This window comes from Aptenodytes patagonicus, chromosome 16 (genome assembly GCF_965638725.1).
Source record: "Aptenodytes patagonicus chromosome 16, bAptPat1.pri.cur, whole genome shotgun sequence".
Taxonomy (NCBI): domain Eukaryota; kingdom Metazoa; phylum Chordata; class Aves; order Sphenisciformes; family Spheniscidae; genus Aptenodytes; species Aptenodytes patagonicus.
Genome location: NC_134964.1, coordinates 6,683,046 through 6,705,436, shown reverse-complemented (window position 1 = coordinate 6,705,436; position 22,391 = coordinate 6,683,046). Strand labels below are relative to the sequence as shown.

At 69.3% G+C, this 22,391-nt stretch overlaps 4 protein-coding genes across 5 annotated transcripts; 1 reads left to right on the top strand and 3 right to left on the bottom strand.

The window, feature by feature from the left end:
• Nucleotides 1-2,342: 2,342 nt before the first annotated feature.
• On the bottom strand, nucleotides 2,343-3,471 carry OXLD1 (oxidoreductase like domain containing 1). The gene is made up of 2 exons (XM_076353597.1): nucleotides 3,424-3,471; nucleotides 2,343-2,951 (listed from the first exon to the last, which is right to left on the bottom strand). Exons 1-2 carry the CDS (start codon nucleotides 3,466-3,468, stop codon nucleotides 2,559-2,561), a joined length of 438 nt encoding a protein of 145 aa, XP_076209712.1. The 5' UTR covers nucleotides 3,469-3,471; the 3' UTR covers nucleotides 2,343-2,558.
• A 210-nt stretch (nucleotides 3,472-3,681) lies between these two features.
• On the top strand, nucleotides 3,682-6,049 carry CCDC137 (coiled-coil domain containing 137). Its single transcript, XM_076353585.1, has 6 exons — nucleotides 3,682-3,812; nucleotides 4,195-4,325; nucleotides 4,533-4,743; nucleotides 5,083-5,165; nucleotides 5,297-5,376; nucleotides 5,590-6,049. Exons 1-6 carry the CDS (start codon nucleotides 3,682-3,684, stop codon nucleotides 5,803-5,805), a joined length of 852 nt encoding a protein of 283 aa, XP_076209700.1. The 3' UTR covers nucleotides 5,806-6,049.
• A 2,091-nt stretch (nucleotides 6,050-8,140) lies between these two features.
• Nucleotides 8,141-15,259, bottom strand: GPRC5C (G protein-coupled receptor class C group 5 member C). 2 transcript variants are annotated; one of them, XM_076353566.1, is made up of 5 exons: nucleotides 14,792-15,259; nucleotides 10,365-11,424; nucleotides 9,643-9,737; nucleotides 9,223-9,369; nucleotides 8,141-8,955 (listed from the first exon to the last, which is right to left on the bottom strand). In XM_076353566.1, exons 2-5 carry the CDS (start codon nucleotides 11,380-11,382, stop codon nucleotides 8,923-8,925), a joined length of 1,293 nt encoding a protein of 430 aa, XP_076209681.1. In that variant the 5' UTR covers nucleotides 11,383-11,424; nucleotides 14,792-15,259; the 3' UTR covers nucleotides 8,141-8,922. The 2 variants fall into 2 exon arrangements, with proteins under 2 accessions (XP_076209681.1, XP_076209682.1); XM_076353567.1 differs by lacking the exon at nucleotides 14,792-15,259 and adding an exon at nucleotides 12,668-12,726.
• A 1,891-nt stretch (nucleotides 15,260-17,150) lies between these two features.
• On the bottom strand, nucleotides 17,151-20,393 carry GPR142 (G protein-coupled receptor 142). Its single transcript, XM_076354205.1, has 3 exons — nucleotides 20,267-20,393; nucleotides 18,550-18,705; nucleotides 17,151-18,019 (listed from the first exon to the last, which is right to left on the bottom strand). Exons 1-3 carry the CDS (start codon nucleotides 20,391-20,393, stop codon nucleotides 17,151-17,153), a joined length of 1,152 nt encoding a protein of 383 aa, XP_076210320.1.
• Between the last annotated feature and the right edge of the window lie 1,998 nt (nucleotides 20,394-22,391).

The window sequence follows — 22,391 nt, the reverse complement described above, 5'->3', positions numbered from 1 at the left end:
CGCCCACAGGCACCCTGTGCCTCAGCTCCCACCCTGTCTTGCCCTGGGGCCCCTCAGCTGTCGCTGATCGGCTTTCCAGGCTGCCACGGAGCAGAGCCTTCTTCCCTGCGACCTTGACTAAGCCCAGCTCAGAGCCCGCTAATCCCCTTACCCCAAAGCCAGGGAAGGATGTCCTTGGGGGCAGCAGAGCTGCTGCCTCCCCTTGGGGCCGTTCCTCTAGCCCTTGCCCCCCACCCCAGCATGGATGTGACACCCGGGGAGCCCTGCGCCGGCACTGCCGGGAACCCCCCCCCCACGGCTCGCCCCAGGGTCTGTGCCGAGCCGTGTGTGCCGCAGTGGGTTGGCATCGGTGCAGCCGCAGGTGTGGGAGCAAGGCATCCCTCAGGGCTTGTTTGCAGCGGGATGGGTTTCGGGGACGGTGGGTACCCTGGGCTGCGGACCCCTGGGGACCCGTGCTGGGATGCGGGCGGCCGTGGTGGCGGGGGGGGAGCAGAGGGTGGCAGCTGAGGTGGGCATCGCAGGGCAGCACACGGGCTTCGTCCCCCTCCTCTGGGCACGAGTGCTGGAGTTTTGTGGCACAAGAGACGGCTCCAGCATCGGCGCAAGGGGGCTCGGCCCTGCTGCAGAGCCCGGTGCCCGAGGCCGGGGCAAGAAGGGACCTGGCCTGGGGAGATGCCAGAGATGCCACTCCCGGTTGCAGGAGCAGGAGGCAACAGCAGGCTCCCGCCTGGAGCAAAGCAACGCCCTGCCCTGGGAGCCCCAGTGCCGCTGGGACCGGGTCCCATCCCACGCACGGAGCAGAGCCCCGGACTTACACAGCCGCCGCGGTCCCCGAGGCCAGTGCTGCTCCGCAGTAGACCCTCCGTCCTGCTCCTGCCGGTACACGTCGTGTAGATGCTCTGGATGGCTTTTAGGGGAGGGCAGATTTATCCTGCTCTGGGGTAATAGGATTATTTACGTCCCTTCTTTTCGAAGGGGTAATCTGATGTCCTTCCCCCCGCTCTGCCCTGGTGGGATGGGGGGATGGGTGGGGAGGGGGTGTCTGGATTAATGCCGCTGGGACTGATGGGCCGCAGATCACGTGTCGGGCTTTCAGCCTGTGCTCTGTGCTTGGGGCCGAGCATGGTGTGGCCCCGAAAGCGGGGGCTGCAGGGTACCGCTGCCGGGGCTCCTGCCTGCAGACGCTGCCAGACTCTACCCTGGGCTGGGTGGAGGTCCTGGCACAAGGGCTGCCCTCCGAGCCTTGTCCCTGCTGGTGCCACCGCAGATGCCTTCACCCGGGGGACAGCCCGGGTCCTGCCTGGCTGAGGGTGTCTCAGGCCAAAATCTGGCAGAAGAGGGGCCGGGCAGCTCCTGCCTGCCCTGCCCAGCCCAGCAACCCCGCTGTCCGCAGGACGGTATCACTCCAAAGCTTCCCTTAATCCCAGTACTAAAGCAATTACAAAAAGGAATAATCTCAGTACACTTTAATTGAACTTCAGCCCCTGCCACTAATTGCAATTAGTTGGACTCCAACAAATAGGATTACAGGGATCCGGGAGTGTTTTCTATGAAGCCGGCAGAACCAGCTACTTCTCTGGCGAAGAGCAGGGCCCTGGTGTTAATTGCCGCTTCCATCTTGGGTTTCGTTAGCGAGCGCTGCTCAAGGGCTTCGTGGCTCCTTGGGGAGCTCGTCCCAGGAGGACAGGGAGGTCTGCGGGGGTCCCAATGGCCGGCAGCCTGCGAGTCCCCCAGCCCAGCCGGGCAGGATGGAGGTGGGGGTGTGCTGGGCCAAACTGATGGGGTTTTAAGATGGAGGCAAAGGCAACTGAGGAAGAAAAGGCACCGTGAAGAACAGCCCGGCAGGCTGTGACCTCGGTGCTGCAGCCGGGGACAGTGCCCTTGCCGGGAGGCTGCCAGGCCCCATGTGCTCGGGGCCGCATGCTGCCCGCACCTCCTGCCCGGGGAAGAGGCCAGCAGCCCCAGGTGCCTCCCCTGCAAGCCCTTCACACAGAGAAGCCCCTAAGAGGCTTACAGCACCGGTGGGGAGGGGGGGTCCGGTGCGGCGGCTGGGGCAGGGGGCATGTCCAGCGTGTCATCCCAGCCCTCCCCACTCGCCAGGTCACAGCCAAGCCGCTGAAGGTGCTTAAAATCCAAGCTGGGGAGCGCAAGGACGAGGCAAGAGCAATGGCGCAGGGAGGGCTGGGTGTGTGTGTGGGGACGCGCCAGCCTGCCCTTGGCCGGGATTTTCCATCCCGGGGGAGAGCAGCATCCAGCTGACGGTAAATCTGGGGCTCAGGACATGCGTGAGCCGCTGCCCGTCCCCAAGGGCAGGTTCCCCCATAGACGAGAGGCGAGACACGACCTGGGCACTGCATGTATTGAAACACACATGGCATCCCCTGCTCGATGCTGCACCGGCCTCTGGGGGGGCTCAGACCATCCCCAGCCCACCACTCCCGGAGCTCAACACACACAAATAAATACTTTAAATAAGCTGAGTCCGGATCCCACCATCCAGCCTGGAGCAGAGGCTCCTGTGGGATACCACCCGCCGGTTTTCGGGGGCTGGGGGAGGATCAGTCCTTCCCCATGCGCAGCCTGATCTCCATCTTGAGGATCATTTTAATGTTCTCGTCCTCCACGTGCTCCTCCACGGCCGCCAAGGCCCGTGCGCCGCCGTCCTGGTACCGCTCCAGCAGCTCCTCCACATACCCAACCCAGACGCAGTTGGGGCAGCCGGTCCCGCAGCAGTGGGTGGGCGGTGGGGGGATCGGGGGGGCGGCAGGAGGGACCCCCCCCTCGCCCTGGGAGGTGCCTGTCTCGCCGTTGCTCCCAGGGGTGTCCGAGGTGCCACCAGCCTTTGCCGGGGTGTCCGAAAGTTCCCGAAGGCTGGAGACATTGGTGGGGTGGGGGTGCGGGGCCCCTTCTCTGAGCACCCCACCGCGGCCGCCGGCGCCGTCCGGGGGCTCCTGAGAACCACAACCCTGCGCTGACGCCAGCCCGGGGGGAAATGCGGGGGCACCCCTACCCGCTGCGCCCCCCCCCCCCCCCCCCCCCGGCCAGAGGACCCCCACCCGCCCCACAGCACCCTGCTCCCGGTGTACCCCCCCGTGTCCCACCGCCATCGCCCCCCAGCAGCTCACACAGCCCCAGCAGCACCCCCTGTCCCCCTCAGCCCCCCCATCCCCAGCACCCCCGTCCCCCCCAGCTCCCCCATCTCATCCCCAGTATCCCTTGTCCCCCCCAGCTTCCCCCCCCGTCCCTCCCCTCAGCCCCCCGCATCCCCAGCCCCCCCCATCCCACCCCGCAGCACCCCCCCCATCCCATCCCCAGCACCCCTTGACCCCCCCAGGTCCCCCACCCCATCCCCATCCCCCCTTGCCCCCCCCAGCTCCCCCTCCATCACCCCCTTCTCCCGCGGGGTCCCCCCCCCCCCCTCACCCCCCGGCGCGCCCCCGCCAGGCCGCGCGCCCCCCGCAGCAACATCCGGCCGCAGCGCCCCGGCCACAGCCCCGCCCCGGCCCCGCCCGAGCGGCAGCTCTCCCGACCAATGGCAGCCCGGCGCGGCCAGCTAATGAGGGTGTGGCGGCCGGGCGGAGCCAATAGGGAGCGGGAGGCGGGGCCGAGGCGGTGGGGGTCGGAGGGAAGCCGGAAATGGCGGCGGGGCGGCCGCGTGGGAAGCGGCGGAGCGGCGGAGCCATGGGCCGGGGGCCGGGGCCGGGGCCGGGGCCGGGCCGGGGACAGGGACAGGGAAAGGGCCAGGGCCAGGGCCAGAGACAGGGACCGGGACCGGCACCAGGGCGGGGCCCGGTCGCCCCGCGCGGCGGCAGGTCAGTGCCCGGGGAATCCGGTCGGGGTCGGGCCTGGCTGGCTCCCGGTTTGGGGCTTGGATCCCCACGCGGGATCAAGGGGTCCCCAGGGCCGGCTGGGCCCTGGCGGGGGCCCCCGCTGCCGGGGACTGGGTCCCGATGTCCCCCTGTGCGCAGATCCCGGTGTCCCACCATGCCCGGGTCCGCTGGTGCCTCACCACGTCCGGGTGCTCCGGTATCCTGCCATGCCCGGGTCCCCATGTCCCTTCATGCCCGGATCTCGGTGCCCGGGTCGCTGTGTCCCACTGCTCCCGTGTCCTGCCATCCCCGAGTCCCCGTGTCCCGCCGTGCCCGGGTCTTGGTGCTTCAGGGCAGGCTTCACACCGCGTTCGTTCTCTCCCAGGAAGGAGAAGAAGGTGGACAACATGAAGCCCAAGCATCCCGACGAGCAGGAGATCCCCTTCCGCCTGCGGGAGCTCATCAGGAGCCGCGAGGCCATGAAGTGCCCCGACCTCGGGAAGAGGCGGGCGGCAGGTGGGGCGCGGAGCTGGCCCGAGCAGGGGTGCCCAGGGCCTGGCCGAAGAGCCCGCGCCAGCCCCGCGGCGCTGCGGTGCAGCTGGAGGCAGCCTGATCCAGCAGTGGGGCATCCTGCTCCCCCCGGTGATGTCCCATCCCTGCCCTGCCAGGGGGAGGGAACCCCCAGGTTGTCACTGCTGCAGTAATGTCACCCGTCTCTCCTAGAGAAGAAGCAGCAGCCCAAGTCAAAGGGCCCCGAGGCCCACGGAGACATCCCCGTGCCCAAGTTCAGGAGGGGGAAGGGGGAGTCGGAGCGCTCCTACGTCTGCCGCATGGAGCAGGAGGTGCAGCGCGTCCTGTTCCTCACCAAAAACCAGCTGCAGCGGGAGCCTGAGAAGGAGGCGATGGCACCAGAGAAGTCCAAGAGAAAGAAAGAGTGAGCGCAAGGCCACCGCGACTGCCGGGGCTGGACTGGGTCAGCCCAGGCCTGTGCCCCAGACCGGTTCTGGGCGCGTGGTGGGTGCTGCACCGGTGCCACAGCGCAGGTCTGGCATCTGGCAGTGACTTAGGGTGTGGGTGGAGGGCTGCGGGCCTCATCTCCACGGGGCTGAATCTCTGGGACCGAAGCCACAGACCTGCTTCACCCTCCTGCTACTGGGCTGGAGCTGGGGGGAGAGCTGTGGGGCCCCAGGTTTTGGGGGGATCCCATGGGATAGGAACTCACTTACTTGCTCCCTGTCTGGTCACGAGCCCTGGCCATAATGCAGCTCTTCAGGTTTCAGAATAAGAAGCTGGAAAAAGCGCGGAAGAAGAAGGAGGAGAAGAAAGAGGCCATGCTGGAGAAGAGCCTGTTCCAAGGTGGGTCTGGTGCAGCGGGGTGGCTGGAGTGACCCCCTGCCCCGGCAGCCTGTTGGAGAGGTGGGGCCGAGCTGGAGCGGCGTGTCCCGGGGAGCTCCTGCCTGACACCGGCACCTGCTTCTCTCTCTTAGACACGGTGGCGTTCGGTGAAGTGGTTACGCAGCCGCCCACCATCACCTCGCGGCCCAGGGGCCGGGGCCCCGCGGAGCAGGTGAGCTGCCGGTGGGCGATGCCTCCCGCCCCTCGGCTGTGCCCTCGGGTACCCGCAGGTCTGGGCTGGACCCGGGTCGTCTCACCTCCCTTGGGCTGGAAATCGGGTCTGGAAGGGCAGCGGTGGCCTCAGCCTCCTGGTGACAGTTCCTCAGAGCCTGGTCCTGGCTTTTTCATCCTTCATCTCCCTCACCTGTCCCATCTCTGCCTGCAGGCCGGATGGAAGCGGCTCCTCCTGACGTCTCGCCTGGGCCAGAGCCAGGCGTCCCCTGTGTCCCCGGCAGCGCCGGTGTCGATGGCTCGCCGGCGCATCGTGGAGGAGGAGAGAGCGCGTGTCATCCAGGCCTACAGGGACATCCAGAGGCGCAAACAGCAGCAGCGGGAGGCGGCACGGGGCAGTGCCCAGGCCGGACGCAGGGTCCCCCGCTGAGCCCAGCCCGGAGGAGCTGGGCCTCCCTGGTCTCAACGAGGGTGTGCAGGCAGTGTGCAGGCAGCACGGGACCCCAGGACTCGAGGGGAACGGTTGTCCTGACCCTGCTCTTCTGTTGCCGTTGCCGAGCCCTGGGGCTCCCCACAGCCCCGCACCTTGGCTCGGGGCACCCCGTGGGCTCCGCGCCGGAGCTGGGGCCCCTGCGGTGCCACGGACCTGCTTGTAGTAAAAGTGCCATTGAGTGCTGGTGGCGTGAGTGTGTCTGTGCCTCCCCGACCTGCCTGGCTTCCTTCCTGCGCGGTGGCTAAGAAGGGACATCGCTGTGCCGATGTGTGCGCGGCTGTGCCGGGTGGTGTGCCGGCAGGCGTGCCGGCAGATGGCAGTCCCGGCCCGCAGCGGGCATGTCGTCACTGTCACTCTCTGCGAGCTGGCCCTGGCAGGCCTCTGGTTGGGGGCAGGACCCTCGTTGCTCAGCCTCGGGGGAGACCCCAGTGCCTGGCCATGACCCACCCCGGCTCCCACCCTGGCTCCCGGTTGGAAGAGAGCGAGCCGAGCCCCGGGGATGTGTAGCATCCCACCGTCCCGCAGGACTCACCTGCACGGTGTCACTTTCTTCCATCGTCGCTGCTCGGGGATGCTGCATGAGCCCTTAGTCCGCAGCCATGCTCACCCCTGGCCCTCAGCATCACCACCCAGCCTGGCACTGCTCATGTCCCTGCCTGTCCCCGGCAGACACCCTGGGTCACGGTGACCGCGGTGCCCTCCCTGCTGCCAGGGATGTTGCCACGGCCCCATCGCTGCGCCCACACCAATCCTGCGCCGTCTGGCGCAGCCGCAAGGCCCCATGCAATCCAGAGCTGGCACACACCCCATCAGGGCTGACAGCCCCCCCCCCAGTTCCCGGCCCTCATGGGGGGTGTCCGGGGGGCTGCTCCCGGCACAGCACAGCCCGTGTCTGCCTGCGGGGCCGGTGCGGCAGCTTCACCTGCGCAGGACAAAGGCAGCCCTGTTTGGCAGCCCCGTGCCGCGGCGCCTGCACAAAGTGTTGCCTGTTGGAGTGGGGCCGGCCCCGGCTCTGCGGCCGGCGCTGACGGCAGCCGGTGGGATCCCAGGCTTCCGGAGGGGCTGAGGCCGGACACGGGGAGCGGAGCCACCGGCAGCTCTGGTGTCCCCTGCCAGCGCTAAACGAGGACAGAGTCTTTGCTCCTCATTTTTCAAGTGACTCTGCTGTCCCCGGGGCTGTCACCTCCTTCCTTGCACCCCGGGAAGGCAGGGCTCTGCCGTACTGCAGCTGGGGACGGCGGTGTCCCACGCGTGGGCTGGGGGCAGCCCCTGCACCAGCCCAACTCAGCCTGGTTCAGGGCCGGGCTTGCAGGTGGACGTGCCTGGTGTGGGGCACGTGCTGGGGCCCGGCCATGCTGTGCCGTGCCGTGTGGTGCCAGCGGCCGGGAGGAGGGTGCGCTGTGGTGGCGGCAGCCCCGGGGACCTCAAGTGCCTGGTGCTGCCTGGAGACGTGCTCGCTGCCGGCTGGCACCAGGTAAACACGGGTGACGCAGTGCAGCCCCGGGGGGCACGGCCAGATCCTGCTGCAAACAGCCGGCTCCCGCGGCTGTCCCTGGCCTTCAGGGCTGCGCCTGCCCTGCCATGTCCCCGCAGCCGGGAGCGTGGGCACGTGCCGGCTGGCAAGGGCACGGCTGGAACACCGCGCCTGCCAAACTTCTGCTCGTGCACCCCTCGTGTGGGCACCACGGCCATGCATGGCGCTTGTGCCTGCAGCCGTGGGCAGCCCCACCGCCGCCGTCCCGGCTCCAGCTCAAGGAGACCAGGTCACCCGCCTGCCCTCACGAAGCCATTTCAGCCCCTGAATAATTCATGGCACTGCCGGCCGTGGCCGCAGGCTTCCTGCCCGGCAGGAGAAATCACTGCGGAGAGGAAAGGCAATCTGAGCAGGAGAAACCGCTCCCGACCTTGGCACGTCCTCCACACCGTGCCACTTCCCGCCAGGCAGCCCATCTGCCCGCAGGCTGCCGGTCCCGCGTTGCCTGCCCCGCCGAGTCCGCCGGCTCCCGGCCCAGCGGCCCCATCTGTGTGCCTGGCCCCGGTGCACGCTGCCACGGTGGGGGATGGGGAGCAGGGACTGGGGCTGGGGGATGCCGAGGGCCCTGCCCCGAGCCCCCCCTTGCTCCCTGCTGCCCCCCAGGAGGGGGACGTGGGGCTGAGCCTGCTGGCACTGTGGCGGAAGCCCTTGGTCGTGGTGGGGCCAGGGATGGGGGAGCAGCGGGTGGCACGGCTGGGTACGCCCTCCCCATCACGGGCCGCCTACTACAGCACCGCGTAGGAAAAAACCACCTTTATTGGGTCTGACCTGAAAAAAAGGGGGAAGAGGAAGAAGGACAGAAAAAGCCACAGGGAGGGTGAAGGGCCCAGCTCCCTCCCTGCTCCCCGGGAGGGATCCCTGAGCCCCGAGGGGGGAAGGCACCGAGAAGGCAGCCGGAGCCGTGGCGGGGCCAGGTCCCCAGCCCCAGCAAGGCACTGGTCCCCGGGACCCCAAGCAGCACCCCCTTCCCTGGCAAAGGGGACGCTGAGGCACAGTGGGAGCCAGGGCTGGGGAGAGCTTTGTGTCACCTTGCGCCCTGCGGTGGGATGGTGCTGGCTCGGCTCAGGGCCCATGATGTCCCCGGGGCTGGCGAGGGTCAGCGTGGAACTGGGGGCTCAGCGTCAGGGGGAGCCTGGGCAGGAGTCCCACCGGCTCCCCAGCTTCTCGGAGGCGGATGGTCCCTGGCCCGGAGGGGACGGGGTGTCCGTGTGTCACGATGGCAGCGAGGGGGTGACTCAGGGTGGCCCCGCGGGAGCTGGTCCTTGCGGCAGGGACGGCAGCAGGGACGCGAGGGTTCGGGCAGAGCTGGCAGCTTGCGGGTGCCGTGGCCAGGCGGGACGGGCAGGCAGGAGCGCTGGCTCCGGGACCGTGTCCGGGTGTCCCCTGCGCAGAAACCAGCTCCGGCCGCCGGACGGGGTGGGATATAGGCGGCAGGGCGGGATGAGGCTTGGCGAGACCTCAGGAGCGGGACGACGGGGCCACGGCTGTGCCAGTGCTGTGGGACCCATGCTGCGGAGGCTTCACCACCGGTTCCTGCCATATGGGGACTGCACCTGTGGGCAGAGCGGGATGGCGCTGGGGTGGCGTGGCGGCGACGGGACTGTGGCACAGGCCGGCAGACTTGGCTCTGGCACCGGCAGGGAGGTGCAGCCATGTTCACCCTCGCGCTGGCTTGCCCCAGGGCACCGGGGTGCCAGGCAGAGACATCCCTGTCCCTGCCCTTCCACAGGACACGCTGTGGCGGGGACAGACTTTGCCCCCAGCCGCAGGCTGGACCTTGGTGCCTGCTCCCCCGCCCACTGCATTGCACATTAACCCACCTGGCAGCTCCTGCTGTCCCGCTGGGCACCGGCGTGCCGGGCCTGTGCCGCAAAGGCGTCCTCGGCTCGCAGCGTGGAGCTGGCACTGCCAGCCGCCGGGCTGGTGGTGGAGGCGCGGGGCAGGATCACATCATAGGGACCTTCGGTCTGCAGGGCAGAGGAGCGGGTGCTGCAGAGGCACCGGGAGCACGCCCAGCCCCACGGGGTCCCGGGGGAGGAAGGCGAGGGGTGACTCCCCCCCCCAGCACCCTGTTACAGCAGTTCTTGGGACGTGGGGGCCACGGGAACCTCCCCACAGAGCCCCCCCCACACCCTGGCCCCCATCCCGGCCGCTCCGGTTGAAAGCCCATCCATCAGGCAGGATACGGCCGCCCCCAGAGAGCCCGGCTGGCCGGCGGTGCCCCGCGGCCTCGCACTTACCGGCCCCTTGTGCATCAGAGCCATCTCGGTGGGCTGGTAGACGCTGGTCAGCAGCTGCCCATTGTAGCCGCTGTACGGGGACACCGGCTTCTTGGCTGCAAAGAGATGGGGACAGTGAAGGGGGGGACCTCACACAGCCACCCCCACCCCACTGGGGAGCCGCTCCTCATTAGCAGGTTTAATGAGCTGACTCAGCAACTGGCTGCTCTGTGCCTTTCCCAGGGGACAGGAGGGATGTCCCACGGGTTTGCATCACCACGTTCCCAGCACAGCCCCTGCCCTGCCGGGGTTTGTTATTGTAGGGTCTCTCGGGAGGCAGGGTGGCGTGGGTGCTGTTCGGAAGCACCCACCCTGCCCCGTGGGCTGCAGACACCTTTGCTGGGGCAGGGCTGGCGCTCACCCGCCGGTCCCCGTTGGGGCAGCTGACACCACCCCATGTTATTGTAGGGTCTCGCAAGCAGAGCGGCTGCCTGGGGCGGAGGGCTGGGAGCCACAAGCACCCCGTGCCGGGGAGGGAGCACCCCTGCAGCCGCTGAGCTCAGCCCAAACTGGTAGACCCAGCCCAGCGAGTTTTCGGGAGCCACACCAATGGCAGGCATCAATCCCGGGTGGGTTGCGGCCAGACGTCTCGCCGCCTGCCCACCGCTGCCAGCCCCGGTGCTGGTGCCCGCTGCCAGCCCCGCCATGGGGCAAGAGGGTCCCTAGTGAGCCCTGGCACCTACCGAAGGAGGGCTCGTCCATGGAGAAGGCTTTGTTCTCCACAAACATGCTCTGCGACTTCTGCTCCTTGAGGATGGTCTCGTAGCCCACCCCACGCGTGGGGTAGACGTTGTCCTCGAAGGCCTGCTCGGGGCCCCGCCGCGTCACGTGCGTCACCTCGGGGATGACGTAGAGGAGGAGGAAGGCGCAGGCGTTGGAGACCAGCGCGATGGCCAGCGTGGGGTCGTCCCAGCCAGGCTTCTCACCCGCGTGCTGGTTCCCGTAGAGGTACATGGACGTCCACGCCACCCAGATGGCCATGGAGAGGCCAGTGGTGGCCAGGATGAAGATGCTGTGCTTGCGCCAGCGGCCGTAGCGGCCGCAGAGGGCCGGCCAGGCGGTGCCGAAGGCGGCCACCAGCAGGAACATGACGTAGATGAGCGCCATGACAAAGTCAGCGTCCGCCAGCTGGCAAGGGTCCGGGGAGCCACCCTCCCGCCGTGCCACTGTGATGATGAGCCACTCGGCGTTGATGATGACCTCCACCAAAGCGAGGAGCAGGGCCACCGCCAGCGTCACCCAGCCCCGCGGGCCCCGGTTCCTCCGCGCCAAGAAGTTGAGGGCCACGGCGTGTGCCAGCAGACAGGCGAAGCAGATGCCGAAGAGAACGCCAAAGAGGAAGCGGCGGGAGGCGCAGGTGGAGAAATCCGGCCCCACGATGAAGTCGAACGTTAGGCAGAAGAGCCCAAAGGTGCCCAGAAGGAAGACGACCTGCGTGGCCACCAGGCTCTTCTTCTGGGGGTCCTGCACGAAGGGCAGGCTGGCCACCAGGACGATGGTGAGCACGAAGCTGGTCACCACGCCGAGGCTGGCCACGGCCTCCAGCACAATGCCCCAGGCCGCGGAGAGGTCGCAGAGGTTGTAGTAGAGGGAGGAGAGGTCCTTGCCGCAGCCCGAGGGAGGGGTGGTCTGTCCGCTGGCCGCAGGGAGCAGGACCAGCAGCATGCAGGTGGCTGCCGGCGGCACAGCCGCAGCACCCATCCTGCACTGTGGTGTGGGTGCCGAGCGGGGTGTCCAGGGACCCTGTGGGACAGAGGGGGCATTAGAAAGTGGGGACCAGGGCCGCGGCTCAGCTCCCGGCGCTGCCTGTGCCGTCTCTCAGAGCATCCCTACCCGCAGTTCCCGGCTGGGCATCCCTCCCGCTGGGCCACAGCGAGCAATCGGGTCCCGGGAAGCCCTGTCTGTGCCAGCACAGCCGAGCCCACCCCAGCACGGCCCAAAGCAGCCCCAGACGGGACCGGGCAGACACGCGTCCCCTGTCGGCTCCTTGCCTGGAGGCCAGAGGCAGCTGGGGGGGGGGCTCAGCCCCCTCTGCACCCCACATGCTCCCTCCTGACATTGGATTTCTCTGAGCGTGGCCGGCTCTGGGGCTGTGCCGATCCCTTCCCCTGGTGCCTGGAGCAGGTAGCACCGTACCCGCTGGCTCCCCGGGAACACCGAACGTGGGCCTGGGCCGGACGGCAGAGGTAACGCCCGGGGATGGGGCTGTCCCCTTGGCTCGTCCCCATGTGCCAGCGCATTCCCCTTTCCACTTCTGTCCCACTTCCCTTCTCTGGCTCCGGGCACCGACCCAGTGCAGGTCCCGTGTCTGGCGCTGCCGGCCGCTGGCACGCAGGCGGCCGCAGCCTGGCACGGCACGGCACAGCATGAACATGGCACAGCACGGGGGTCCCTGTCCCCACTCCTGTGGCCCCAGGGAGTGCGGAGTAGGCACAGGGAAGAGGAGGCAGCGAGGAAGGTGCAGCCCCACTGCTGGGGGGGGGGGAAACCCGGCAGGAGACCTCCGGCAAGGTGACCCCGGGCTGGGACAGCAGCAGCTGTCCCCCGAAGCCGGGACCCCCCGCACCCCCGAGCGGCACCCGGAGACCGGGCAGCCCCTGCCCCGCTCCCCTCACAGCCCCCGGTCCGGGATGGGGACAGGGATCCCCGGCACCGCGCTGGGACCGAGCCCCCGCGCCCGCGGGCCGTACCGGTTCCACCGCTCCCGGCCCGGCCGGTCCCCCCGCCCCTCCCCAGCGGCTCCGGCCCGGTCCCCCGCACCCCGGCCCGGTTCTCACGCACCTCCCGGCCAGTACCGGCCCGGTTCTCTGGCGCTCCCGACCGGTACCGGACCCCAAACTTGGCCAGAGCCGCCCCCAACTCACCGGCCAGGCGAGCCCGCGGGGGCGGACGGGTCCGGGTCCCGGGTCCCGACCCCTTCCCGTCGCGGTTCCCGGTCCCCCCCCCCCGGCTCCGCCGGGCTCGACAACCCCCTGGCCCCGCTCACCGGCTCCAGCGCCCGGTGCCCGGCCGCTCCCCTCGCTCCGCCGTGCCGTGCCGTACCGTGCCGTGCCGGCGGGCGAGCCCCGGTCCCGCGGCACCGTGCGCGCCTGCCCGGCCCGGCCCGGCCCCTCCCCGAGGTGCGGCTCTGCCCGGGGAGCGCACTCGGGGCCGGCCGGGACCTGCCCCGCCGCCGCGGGCGGGGGGGACCGAACAGGGCCGGGGGTCCCGCACCGGGCGGGGGTACCTGCCTCGGGGGCACGCAGGGAGCTTGGGGGGGGGTGTGTGTGGGGGTGTCGGTGCGGGGTGGCCGGGAGCAGGGCCAGAGCCCGGGCTGGGGGCGGGGGGGGGTTGGACAGGGGGGATCTGCACGGGAGCCCACCTGGCCATCGGTGGAACGAGTCTGTGGGGTCTCAGCCTGGAGGAGCTGGGTCAGCCCGGCCCTGCTGAGCTCGGGGGGGACCCCGAGGGATGGGAGACGGAGCGTGGGGGCTGTGCATCACCCACACGGGGCCTTGCACCGACCTCCTCTCAGTGCTGGGCCGGCGGCACCCGGCTGGTGGGTGGGCTCCTGGGCGGGAGCGGGGCCCCGCGGGCGGCCCCGCCGTGTAAGGATACACCGGCTCCCACCGGGAAGCCCAGAGGCACAGGCCCGGAGGGGCCTCCCGGAGGAATGTCAGCTGACGGCTAAAGCCGGAGCCCTTGGCAGGGCAGCAGGGCCCCAGAAAAGCCCTTCCTGCGAGGGGCCGGGGGCCCAGGGCAGCCCCGGCCCGGGAGCAGCGCGTGGGGCTCGGTGATCCCTGTCCCGGCGGGGGTGGCTGTGCACCCTGGGGCTGGGCATGGGCACCCCTCAGTCATCCCATCCCGGGGGGTTGGGGATGGAGAAAAGCCCCAGGAGACTTGGGGCTCCCTGGAGGACCCGGGGCCCTGCCAGCCCTGGGGGAGGTTTCCAGGCAGGCGCTGCTATTTTGGGAGGGTGAAGCAAGAGGGTGAAGGATGCAGACGAAAGTTCAACACGCCTCCGGCAGGTCCTCCCCCAGCCCGGGCTGGGATGAAAACAATCCTAGGAGAAAGGGAGGCAGAGCTGGAGCCGGCAGCACCTGTGGCATGAGGACCGGCACCTGCCAGAGCCCGCAGGGAGGAGATGGCGTGTCTGGGCTGGGTGCTGCACCCGCTGCCGCCATCCCTCTGGTGCTGGGGCTGCCCGTGTTCCTGCCCTTCTTCTTCCTAAAGAGCGTTTGGCTTCAGGATGGCATTTGGGGGAGGATCGTCTCTCCCTGCCAGGGCACGTGAATGCGCGTGTGCTCTCGCACGGGTGCCGGCGCAGGGCAGTGTGGATGGAGGGGCTCTGCAGTGGCCTCTTGTGCCTCAGTTTCCCCAGGGAGTCGGGGTTCAGACTGAACAAGTCGGCAAAGGCTCAGCCTTGGGTAACCAGTGCCGGGAGCGCAGGCTGGTTGCCCTGCCGTCCCCATGCCGGCACTGACCCGGGCCCAGGCCACGGAGAGGCCGCGCTGCATGCGGCTTCCTGCCGGCTGCTTCCTTCCGCCGCGCGGGGCCGGCGGGTTTCCCGGCTGCTGACTCAGCATGAGCCCCCCGCGACCCCCACGGGGCCACGGGCAGGCGTCCGTCCCACAGAGGCTGCCCCGTAGCCACACAGCTTTCACCCTCACGTCCCTCCCACGGCGGGTGATTTCCTCCCACCCTCCCGGCTTTCCAGCCTTGCTGCACAGCCCTGGGGTTTTTGTAGGTCCTACAGAAACACCCGCCAGGGAGGCGGCTGCGGGGTAGGTTGGGTGCGATGCCAACATGTGCTGGCTGCCTTGCAGGGACCAACCATGGGCTGCGAGGGACCAGCTGCCCTTCGTCCCCTTCTGCGGCCGCGTGCCGGGGGGTTGGTGCCTGGCACAGCCCTTTCGGCGAGGGCAGAGCCTGGTCCCTGTTCCCTGGTGCCTCGGGTGGGCTGGGGACCACGGTCCCTGTGGTGGGACCGGACAGAGCCGGTCCCTCTGGCACAGCAGCCGTGGTGAGGGGCTGGGACGCAGCTTGGCACGGCACCGGGACCTGGGCCAGGCTTCCCTGCTGGCTCACTCCGAAAACATCAGCACGCCGGGCGCATTTTTTCCAGGCTTACCTTTCCTATGGAGCCGCAGAGCCGGGTGGCTGGCGTGGCTGGCACGGCGGCACGGCAGACTGAGCCCCAGCTCCACGGTGGCTCCCGCTCGGCCAGCCGCAGCGGCTCACCTCGGGAAGGCGAGAGCCGTACCTAGGGCCAGGGGGGCCCCCCGCTCACCCTCCCAGCTGCCTCCCCGCCGCTGCTCAGGCTGGGGCTGGGGAGCTGTTTTCCACCCAAGCCGGTTCTGTCCAGACCGGAGCCCCTCGCCGCCGGCGGACGCGGTCAGCACATTTCCACCTCCCTCTCCAAGTAAATAAGCGCCGGTCGGTGAGGGGGGGCCGGCAGCGGTCCTGGCCTGCCGCAAGCGGGGCCGGAGCTCCTGCGAAACGCTGCCCTTCCCGGCAGAGTCCCCCTGCCCCGTGGCCCCTCCAGCCCTGGTGAAGGGCCCCGGGGTGGGATCCGGCCCTGGGAGCCCCCAGAGACGGGTGCCCACCGGGTGAGAGGCGCTGGCCAGGTTAATATCTAATCTCTTCCTGGTCCTGCTCTCCTCACATGCCAGAGTTAATGGAGCGAGCACCTCCCAGGTACCACCTGCGCCACCAGGTCGGGGTTTAACCCTGTCACCGGGAGTACGGGCAGAGCCGGATCCTGCCTGGCGTAAGGCAGCACTGCCGGCGGGGTCTGCCCGTGCAGGGGACTGATCCGGCTGCAGGGCCCCGGGTGCATCGCGGGCAGGCGGGTGCATGCCAGTGCCGGTGTGGCTCAGCCCCACGTCACGGGGGTTGTGGCTCATCCCATGAGCACCGGGGGCAAACGCTGCACCCCATCCCATCCCGGTGTCTGGCACAGCCTGGGCTTGGCGGGGGAGGCAGGGTGGGGTCTCTGTGCCCTGCCTGGGGCAGCCCAAATCCCCCGGGGGGGGGCCGGCTGAGCCCCTGCTCCCCAGGGCAGCCCCCCGGGTGCTGTCCTGCCCGGTCTCTGGGGAATTAGAGGGGAAAGGCTGGTCTGTTGGGGGGGGGGGGGAGGGGGGAAGGGGGGGGATATGGTAAGGACCTTACGGGGGAATTAGGTTGGGGAGCGGGACAGGCAGGGCTGGTGAGGGGGGGCTGGGGATACCAGCTCCCTGCTCCCGGGCTGTGCCAGCTCCGCAGGGCGTCCCGTCCCTGCCCTCTGGTGGCAGCTGGGGACAGGCAGGCTGGCACAGCCCAGCACGGCCGCTTGCCCAGCATCGCACCAGCTTGGCACTGGTGTAACTGGGAAGGTGGCACTGGTGCTGGGTGCACTCGATGCAGGGGGGGGCATCGTGAGCCCCTTCCCTTGCAGCCGGTGGGAGATGCTGCACCCTTGTGCTGGGGTGCACCCGGGGTGCCCGGGAGCTGCAGCTTTGCAGGGCGGCTCTCCTGGGTGTCTCTGGGGGAATAATGGGTGGGGGCCGGCTCCTGCAGAGCCCAGAGCTGGGGTCTTACCGTATGCCCAAGCCCTGCAGCTGGGGCCACTGGACCCCGTGGACGCTCCCTTCCAGCACCCCTCCGGGCACCAGGGCAGGAGCACTGGGGTGGGCAGTGCTGAGAGCTGGGGGCTGGGCAGAGGGACCCTGTACCTGGGGCTGCTGGTGCAGGGTACCCCCGTCCCGGCCGCTCACAGGGAGCCGGACCCAGGCAGAGTTTTGGTCTCAGCACGGCAGTTTATGGAGGAAGGACCGTTTCACTAGCACCCAGCGGGCACCACGTCCTCACCAGGGCCTGCAGGAGCTCAGCTGCGCCCATCACCCCTCACGATGGGGCAGCTGTGCCCGCTGTGTTCCCCGGGAACTTCAGTGTGTCGGTTCAGCACAGGCTGGAGCTGATGCAGGAGTGCAGCTGAGAGCATGGTCACACTCCCTGGCTGTGGCTGGCCATGGAAGCCCCATGAACCCCACAGCCGCAGGGCTGGAGAGGAGCCCAGCCTGGAGGGGCACACGTTGAGCAGGCAGCAGCTTCTGCCACTCAGCTGCGGCACGTCCCTGCTGCCCCGTGGCTGAGTTTCCCGGGGTGGGGCCGAACGCTGCACGTTCCGAGGAGCTGAGCACAGGCAGGGCTGAGCTGCCCATCCCGGTGCGGCTCAGGGAGTGGGCAGGGGTCCCTGGGGTGCAGCGGGTGCTGCTGTCAGGCAGGGCAGCCCGACGGCCCCAAACGAGCGCAACCAGCCGGTTGGGCACAACCGCCTCCTCTTGCCACCACCACCAGCACCCATGTTAACCCTCAGCTCTGCGGAGGGCGGGCGTCGCAGGGGCAGTGTCCCTGGGGCAGGGTCTCACCGGGTCCTGGGGCGATGCATGGGGCTGGGTGAGCACCGGGACTCCCAGCCGAGTGCCGCTCTGGCTGGCAGCAGCCCCGGCTCAGAGGGCCGTGCCGGCCAGCAGCTCCAGTGGTTTCAGGGCTGGGGGTGGGAAGCGGCCGCTGCCGGTCCGGGGGCTGTGACGGAGGTGGGCCCGGAGCACCTCACCCACTGTGTGGCGGAAGGTCTGGCTGACGAAGCAGTAGAGGAAGAAGTTGAGGGTGGTGTTGAGCATGGCCACCATGTTGGCGATGTCCAAGGCCAGGTGCACACGCCAGTCCCTCTTGACTGAGGCCACGTAGAGGTGGCAGATCATGACGATGGTCCGGGGAGCCCAGAGCACGATGAAGACGGTGGTGACGGCCAGGAGGAGGGCCATGGTCTTGCTCAGGTGGGGTCGGCCACCCCCCGAGTGCCTCCGCCGCTTCAGCTTGCAGATGATGATGGAGTTGGTGGCCAGGAAGATGCTGCAGGGCAAGAAGTAGATGGTGATGCAGTGCACCCACTTGAGCACCGTGTCCAGGGCAGTGGGGGGGTCGGCATCACGCCACACATCCAGCCACCAGTAGAAAGGGATGCCCGTGGCCAGAGCCATGGCAAAGACGGCTGCGATGATCTTGCGGGTACGCTGTGGGTAGGAGACGGCGCGGTACTGCAGCGGGTGGCAGAGGGCCACGTAGCGATCCATGGTCAGCAGGACGGTGACCCAGATGGAGGCGTGGTTGGCTGTGAACTCCAGCACGTTGACAGTGTGGATGAAGGCGCTGGGCACCGCCCGGGCCAGGATGGCTGTCTGCAGGATGAAGCCCACAAAGATGATGAAGACCTGGGTGAGGATGTCGGAGGTGGTCAAGGCCAGCAGGTACCAGTAGGATGACCTCTTGGTCCTCGTGGCCAGGCGGGACAGGGCCACGGCGGTCAGGACATTCACTGGAGGGAGGGGAGCGATGTGCAGTGGTGAGACCCCAGGGCTCACAGCCCGCCCCCCCACCATGCAGCACCCAGGACCCCAGGGGTGCCCAGGCTCTCCCAGGGCTGCAGGGCGAGTGGCCCCAGGCCCCAGCTGGGGTGGGGAGCTATAAATATCATGGTGTGGTGGGGATTTGCTGAGCTGATTAATCTGTTCTGTGTGTCAGCCCAAGCAACGCAAATACCATCTGTCCCTGCTGCTGTGGCATCTGCCACGTGGGTCTGGGCTTTACAGCCAGGCACCGCAGCTGGGGCTGGCCCTGAGGCCAGGGGGGCTGTGGGGAGCAGGTCGGTTTCCCCCACCCCTGAGGACTCTCCTCCCCATCACCAAAAGCCCTGGGGCTGGGACTGGAGCTGAGGCTCTGCTGGCAGCCGAGGGCACAGGCTGGGCTGAGGGTGCACAGCTCAGCACCCCTTGCAGGGGCTCAGCACCCGGGTGGGTGCTGTCCCCCCATGCTCCCGGGCAGCCCCCCCTGCCCCAGACCCCTCACCTGGCAGCCCCAGCCCCAGCAGGATGCTGTAATACACGATGGGGAAGATGCCGACCATGCAGGGTGACCGCTCCTGCTCCGGCCGTGCCGCCTCGCCAGCCCACACCAGCGCCGTGCTGTTGGGCACCGGGACCATCTCCTTCTGCCACGGACCAGCTGCGAGGGGAGACAGGGAGCGTCAGGGGGCCGAGGGCCCCGGTGGCACCAGGGTAGGGGCTCAGCTGGGACATGGCACAGGGGGCTCGGGGCAGGTTGGCTCCCGCAGGTGCAGTTGCCCCAGGTCCGCCGCCACGTCTGCCTGCGACGGCAAGTTTTGGAGCTGCCCGCTGTCCATGGATGCTGCAGGACAAGGGACCCAGGACCCAGTCCCCATGGGGACGCCGGGGTGACGGTCCCTGCAGCGGAGGGTGGCCCTGCTACCAGAGATGCTCCTGATTTATCTCCCTGGCTCCGTTTATCGCCTTGAAGAAAACCGGCTTAAAACACCATGTTCTTGGGCGGCTGCCGGGGGGGGGGGGGGGAGACCCTGCCTCCCGGCCCGGGCTGGGTGCCACCCTGCGGCGGCAGGGAGGACCTAGCTGTGCCAAGGCGGGGTGGCCGCCTCCAGGCTGCCAGCCGGGTCCTTTGCCAGATGTGGCAGCGGGGCCGGAGGAGTCTGGCCCTGGCCCTGGCCGTGGCCGTGGCCGTGGCCGTGCCCCACGCCCAGATCGGGCCCACGCTGCACCCGACCATTCATAAACCCGGGCGGCACCACCCCCCTCCCGAGCTCTGCGCTCCTATTGGCTAGAGGGGGGCCAGGCTTCACCCAATCAGAGAGGCGTCCTGCGGGAACGGGGAAGGGGGGGGGGGCAAACCTGAGCGCTGCGTTCTGATTGGTCAGAATCCCCCGCCCCAAATTAGCATCTCCCGAGGGGGACCGCGATCCCCCGGGCCCTAGTGCTGGGGGAGGGGGGAGTCCTGAGCCCGGGGGGGGTGCGGGGGGTGGCCTTCAGTCCGGGGGGGGGTGGGTGGGTGGGAGGTGCGGGGGGTGTTCTGAGCCCAGGGGGGGTGCGGGGGGGGGGCGTGTGTCTTCAGCCCGCGGGGGTGCGGGGTGCAGGGGGGGTCCTGAGCCCGGAGGGGGGGTACTGGCTCCGGTCCCAGTCCGACCCCAGCCCCACAGGGACCCCAAACTGGCCCAGTCCCAGTAGCCGCAGAGCCCGGCCGGCTCCGGGGCCGGGGGGGGGGGAGGCACGTGTCCTCCCGCCGATGCTCCTGTTCCGGGCCCCCCCCAGCGATGGATCTGCCCCCACCAGCAGTGCCCGAGGTGGGGAGGCGGGGGGGGGGGGGGTCCCACCTCCCCGGTCCTGGGCGCCCGGGGGGGGCTTTGGCCTCTGCGTCTGGCCGGGATGGAAGCAGGGATCCTGAGCAGAGCCTCGGGCTGGGTGGGGGCGGGGAGGGGGGGGGGAGATGAGCAGGGGGATGCCAATTAACTGCAAATTAGATCTGGCTAATCAGCAGGGGCAAGTCAAGTCCATTCATGTCCCCCCGGGAACTGGGGCATCGATCGGCTGCAGCTGCGGGTGGGAACGTGTTAACCCTTTCCCAGCCCTGATCCCGTTTGCTCTGTGGGGGGATCTGGGTCCGGTCTGGTCCCCCCCTTGCCCCCCCTGCCCGGGGTCCTGCTCCCCAAGCCCTGCGGGAGATGGGCTCTCACCTCGGTGGCCTCCGTGCCACCCGCCGGGCCTGCGGTGCCACCTTCCCTGGGCCCGGAGAGCCACCGGTGTCCGTGTCCTTGCGGATGGCTGTGTCCCTGCCGGTGGCTGTGTCCCCGCTGGTGGCCGTGTCCCCTCTGGCACCCACAGCATCGCACAGCCTCCCGGGGCACGAGGGACGCGGGGCGGAGGGAGAGCGGCGTGGGCAGAGCTGCGGGCTGGGCTAGCAGGGCAGGAGGACGTCCCCGGGCCTCGCTGCTCCCACGGGAGCCAGGGATGGGGTCACCTGGGAAGGCTGTGCCAGCCCCGAGTGACTGTGACAGAGCTCATCCCCACCCCAGAGCAATAGGGATGGTGCTCCGGGTGCTTGGGGACAGCTTGGGTCCCCCATTATACCCAAAGGCCTGTGTTACCAAGCCGGGGTGCATCGCTCCTGTGCCCGGATCCCCAGCTCCCCTCCTTTGGGTGCTGGAGCCCCAACTTCTCCTGGGTTTGCTGCACACCCTGAGGTGGGCCGGGGCCGGGCAGAGGTGGGTGCGGGCAGGCAGGGCTGCCCAAGCCTGGTGAGGTGCTGGGGGCTGTCACAGGTTCCCCGGCCCCTGCCCTCTGCAAGCAGGCAGCCAGGGTCCACGGCCACCTCCGGGGACTCAGAGGAGTGGGTCTGCGTGGGTGCACACGTGAGTGCGCACATGAGTGTGCATGTGTGTGCATCCGCGTGTGCCTGCCTGCGTACCCCTGCTGGGCTTTGCTCTGTGTGTGCCTGGGTGCCCACCGGCACAGCCCCGGCGTGCAGGGGGCACGCTGATGGCCCAAGCCGGAGGGAAAGCCTGCCCGTGCCTCAGTTTCCCCAGCAGCACAGATAGGGGTGAGAAGGCTGATGTCCCCTGCCCATCCCTGGGGCCACCTAGCCCCCTGACTCCTGCCCCCCCCCCCCCCCCGGTGCCCCCAGCCCACAAGGGGCGATGCCCCGCGCACAGCCGCGGGGCCGGCAGAAGCCGCCTGGCATGGGTCGCTATGGTGAGCCAGCCCTCCACCGCCTCAGCTGCAATTACCGGAGCCAGCACAGCTGCCGTCTCCATCTCGCCAGGGGCTGAGGGAGGGATGTCCTGTTTCCTGGTGGCCCCCAGCACCGGGGCCATGGTCCCCCATATTCCCCCAAGGCCCACAGCCCATGCCACCCTGCCCTGTGGCCAGCTGATGCCCCCACGGGGGACACAAGAGTCCCTGGGCTGTAGGGTGCAGCCTGCGCTGGCACCGTGCCGGCGGCTCACCAGGCACACACGCCCGGCAAGCTGTTGTTTTGCAGGCAGGTGGTTAAATGAGGCATCAGTGGATGCGGTGAGCCATTAACCGGCTGTGCCGCGGCGGGGGCCCCTCGTCCCCCAGCCGGCTCATGCCTCGCCGTGATGCAGGAATGCCTGCCTGGGCTGTGCGCTCTGCTTGCACCGCGCTGCTGGGGCTCCCCTGCCCCATGGGGCCACAGAGCTTGAGTCCCGGCCCCACACCAGGCATGGCATCGCCTGCCCGCCTGCCTGCCCGCCTGCCTGTCCCTGCGAGGGGCCGGGCAGCCCCGGGAGCGGGGCACGGCGATGGCCGAGCGGCTTGTCCCCAGCCCCTCCACCCGTGGTCAGGGCCAGATGGGTAATCCCCCACTCCCCTGGGAGCCGCGGCAACATCTGCCCATGCTCAACATCTGGACACCCCGTCTAAGCCCAGGCCCCTCGCTCGCCCTCCTGGGCCACAGCTGTGCTCGGGGACGGGGCTCCTCGCCCTGCTTTGCCACCTCTGCTCCCACGTGAGCCCAAAGCAAACCTGTCCTCAGAAGCCCTCGCTGGCACAAAAGCAACCCCGGCCACAGCGGCAGCACCGGGCGGCACCGTGCCAGGGCCGGGCAAGCTGACGCAAAGGGGCAGATGGGCTGAGCACCCCCCACTCAGCTGGAGCCCCCCGGCTCGGCACAGAGCCCTGGCCACCACCGTCCTACCCCACCGCATGCACCGATGGCCACCTTTGCCCTGTGAACCGCTTGCTCCCTGTCCCGCCGGCCGCGGCACGGCATCCTTCCTGCTGCAGGGTGCTGGTGCTGGCAGCGCCGGCCACGGCACGGCATCCCCCCGTAGGTCCTGGGGAGGGACTGGGATGTGAAACGGG

Excerpts from the sequence above, each read along its gene's own strand:
- OXLD1 (XM_076353597.1), bottom strand. The coding sequence starts at position 3,468 with ATGTTGCTGCGGGGGGCGCGCGGCCTGGCGGGGGCGCGCCGGGGG. Across the intron at positions 2,952-3,423 it reads TGGCGGGGGCGCGCCGGGGG|GAGCCCCCGGACGGCGCCGG; the intron begins GTGAGGGGGGGG and ends TGTGGTTCTCAG.
- CCDC137 (XM_076353585.1), top strand. The coding sequence starts at position 3,682 with ATGGGCCGGGGGCCGGGGCCGGGGCCGGGGCCGGGCCGGGGACAGGGA. Across the intron at positions 4,326-4,532 it reads CGGGAAGAGGCGGGCGGCAG|AGAAGAAGCAGCAGCCCAAG; the intron begins GTGGGGCGCGGA and ends CGTCTCTCCTAG. Across the intron at positions 4,744-5,082 it reads AAGTCCAAGAGAAAGAAAGA|GTTTCAGAATAAGAAGCTGG; the intron begins GTGAGCGCAAGG and ends GCAGCTCTTCAG.
- GPRC5C (XM_076353566.1), bottom strand. The coding sequence starts at position 11,382 with ATGGGTGCTGCGGCTGTGCCGCCGGCAGCCACCTGCATGCTGCTGGTC. Across the intron at positions 9,370-9,642 it reads CTCTGATGCACAAGGGGCCG|ACCGAAGGTCCCTATGATGT; the intron begins GTAAGTGCGAGG and ends TCTGCCCTGCAG. Across the intron at positions 8,956-9,222 it reads GGGACAGCAGGAGCTGCCAG|GTGCAGTCCCCATATGGCAG; the intron begins GTGGGTTAATGT and ends CTCTGCCCACAG.
- GPR142 (XM_076354205.1), bottom strand. The coding sequence starts at position 20,393 with ATGCTGTGGGTGCCAGAGGGGACACGGCCACCAGCGGGGACACAGCCA. Across the intron at positions 18,706-20,266 it reads AAGGTGGCACCGCAGGCCCG|CTGGTCCGTGGCAGAAGGAG; the intron begins GCGGGTGGCACG and ends CTCCCCTCGCAG. Across the intron at positions 18,020-18,549 it reads GCTGGGGCTGGGGCTGCCAG|TGAATGTCCTGACCGCCGTG; the intron begins GTGAGGGGTCTG and ends CCCTCCCTCCAG.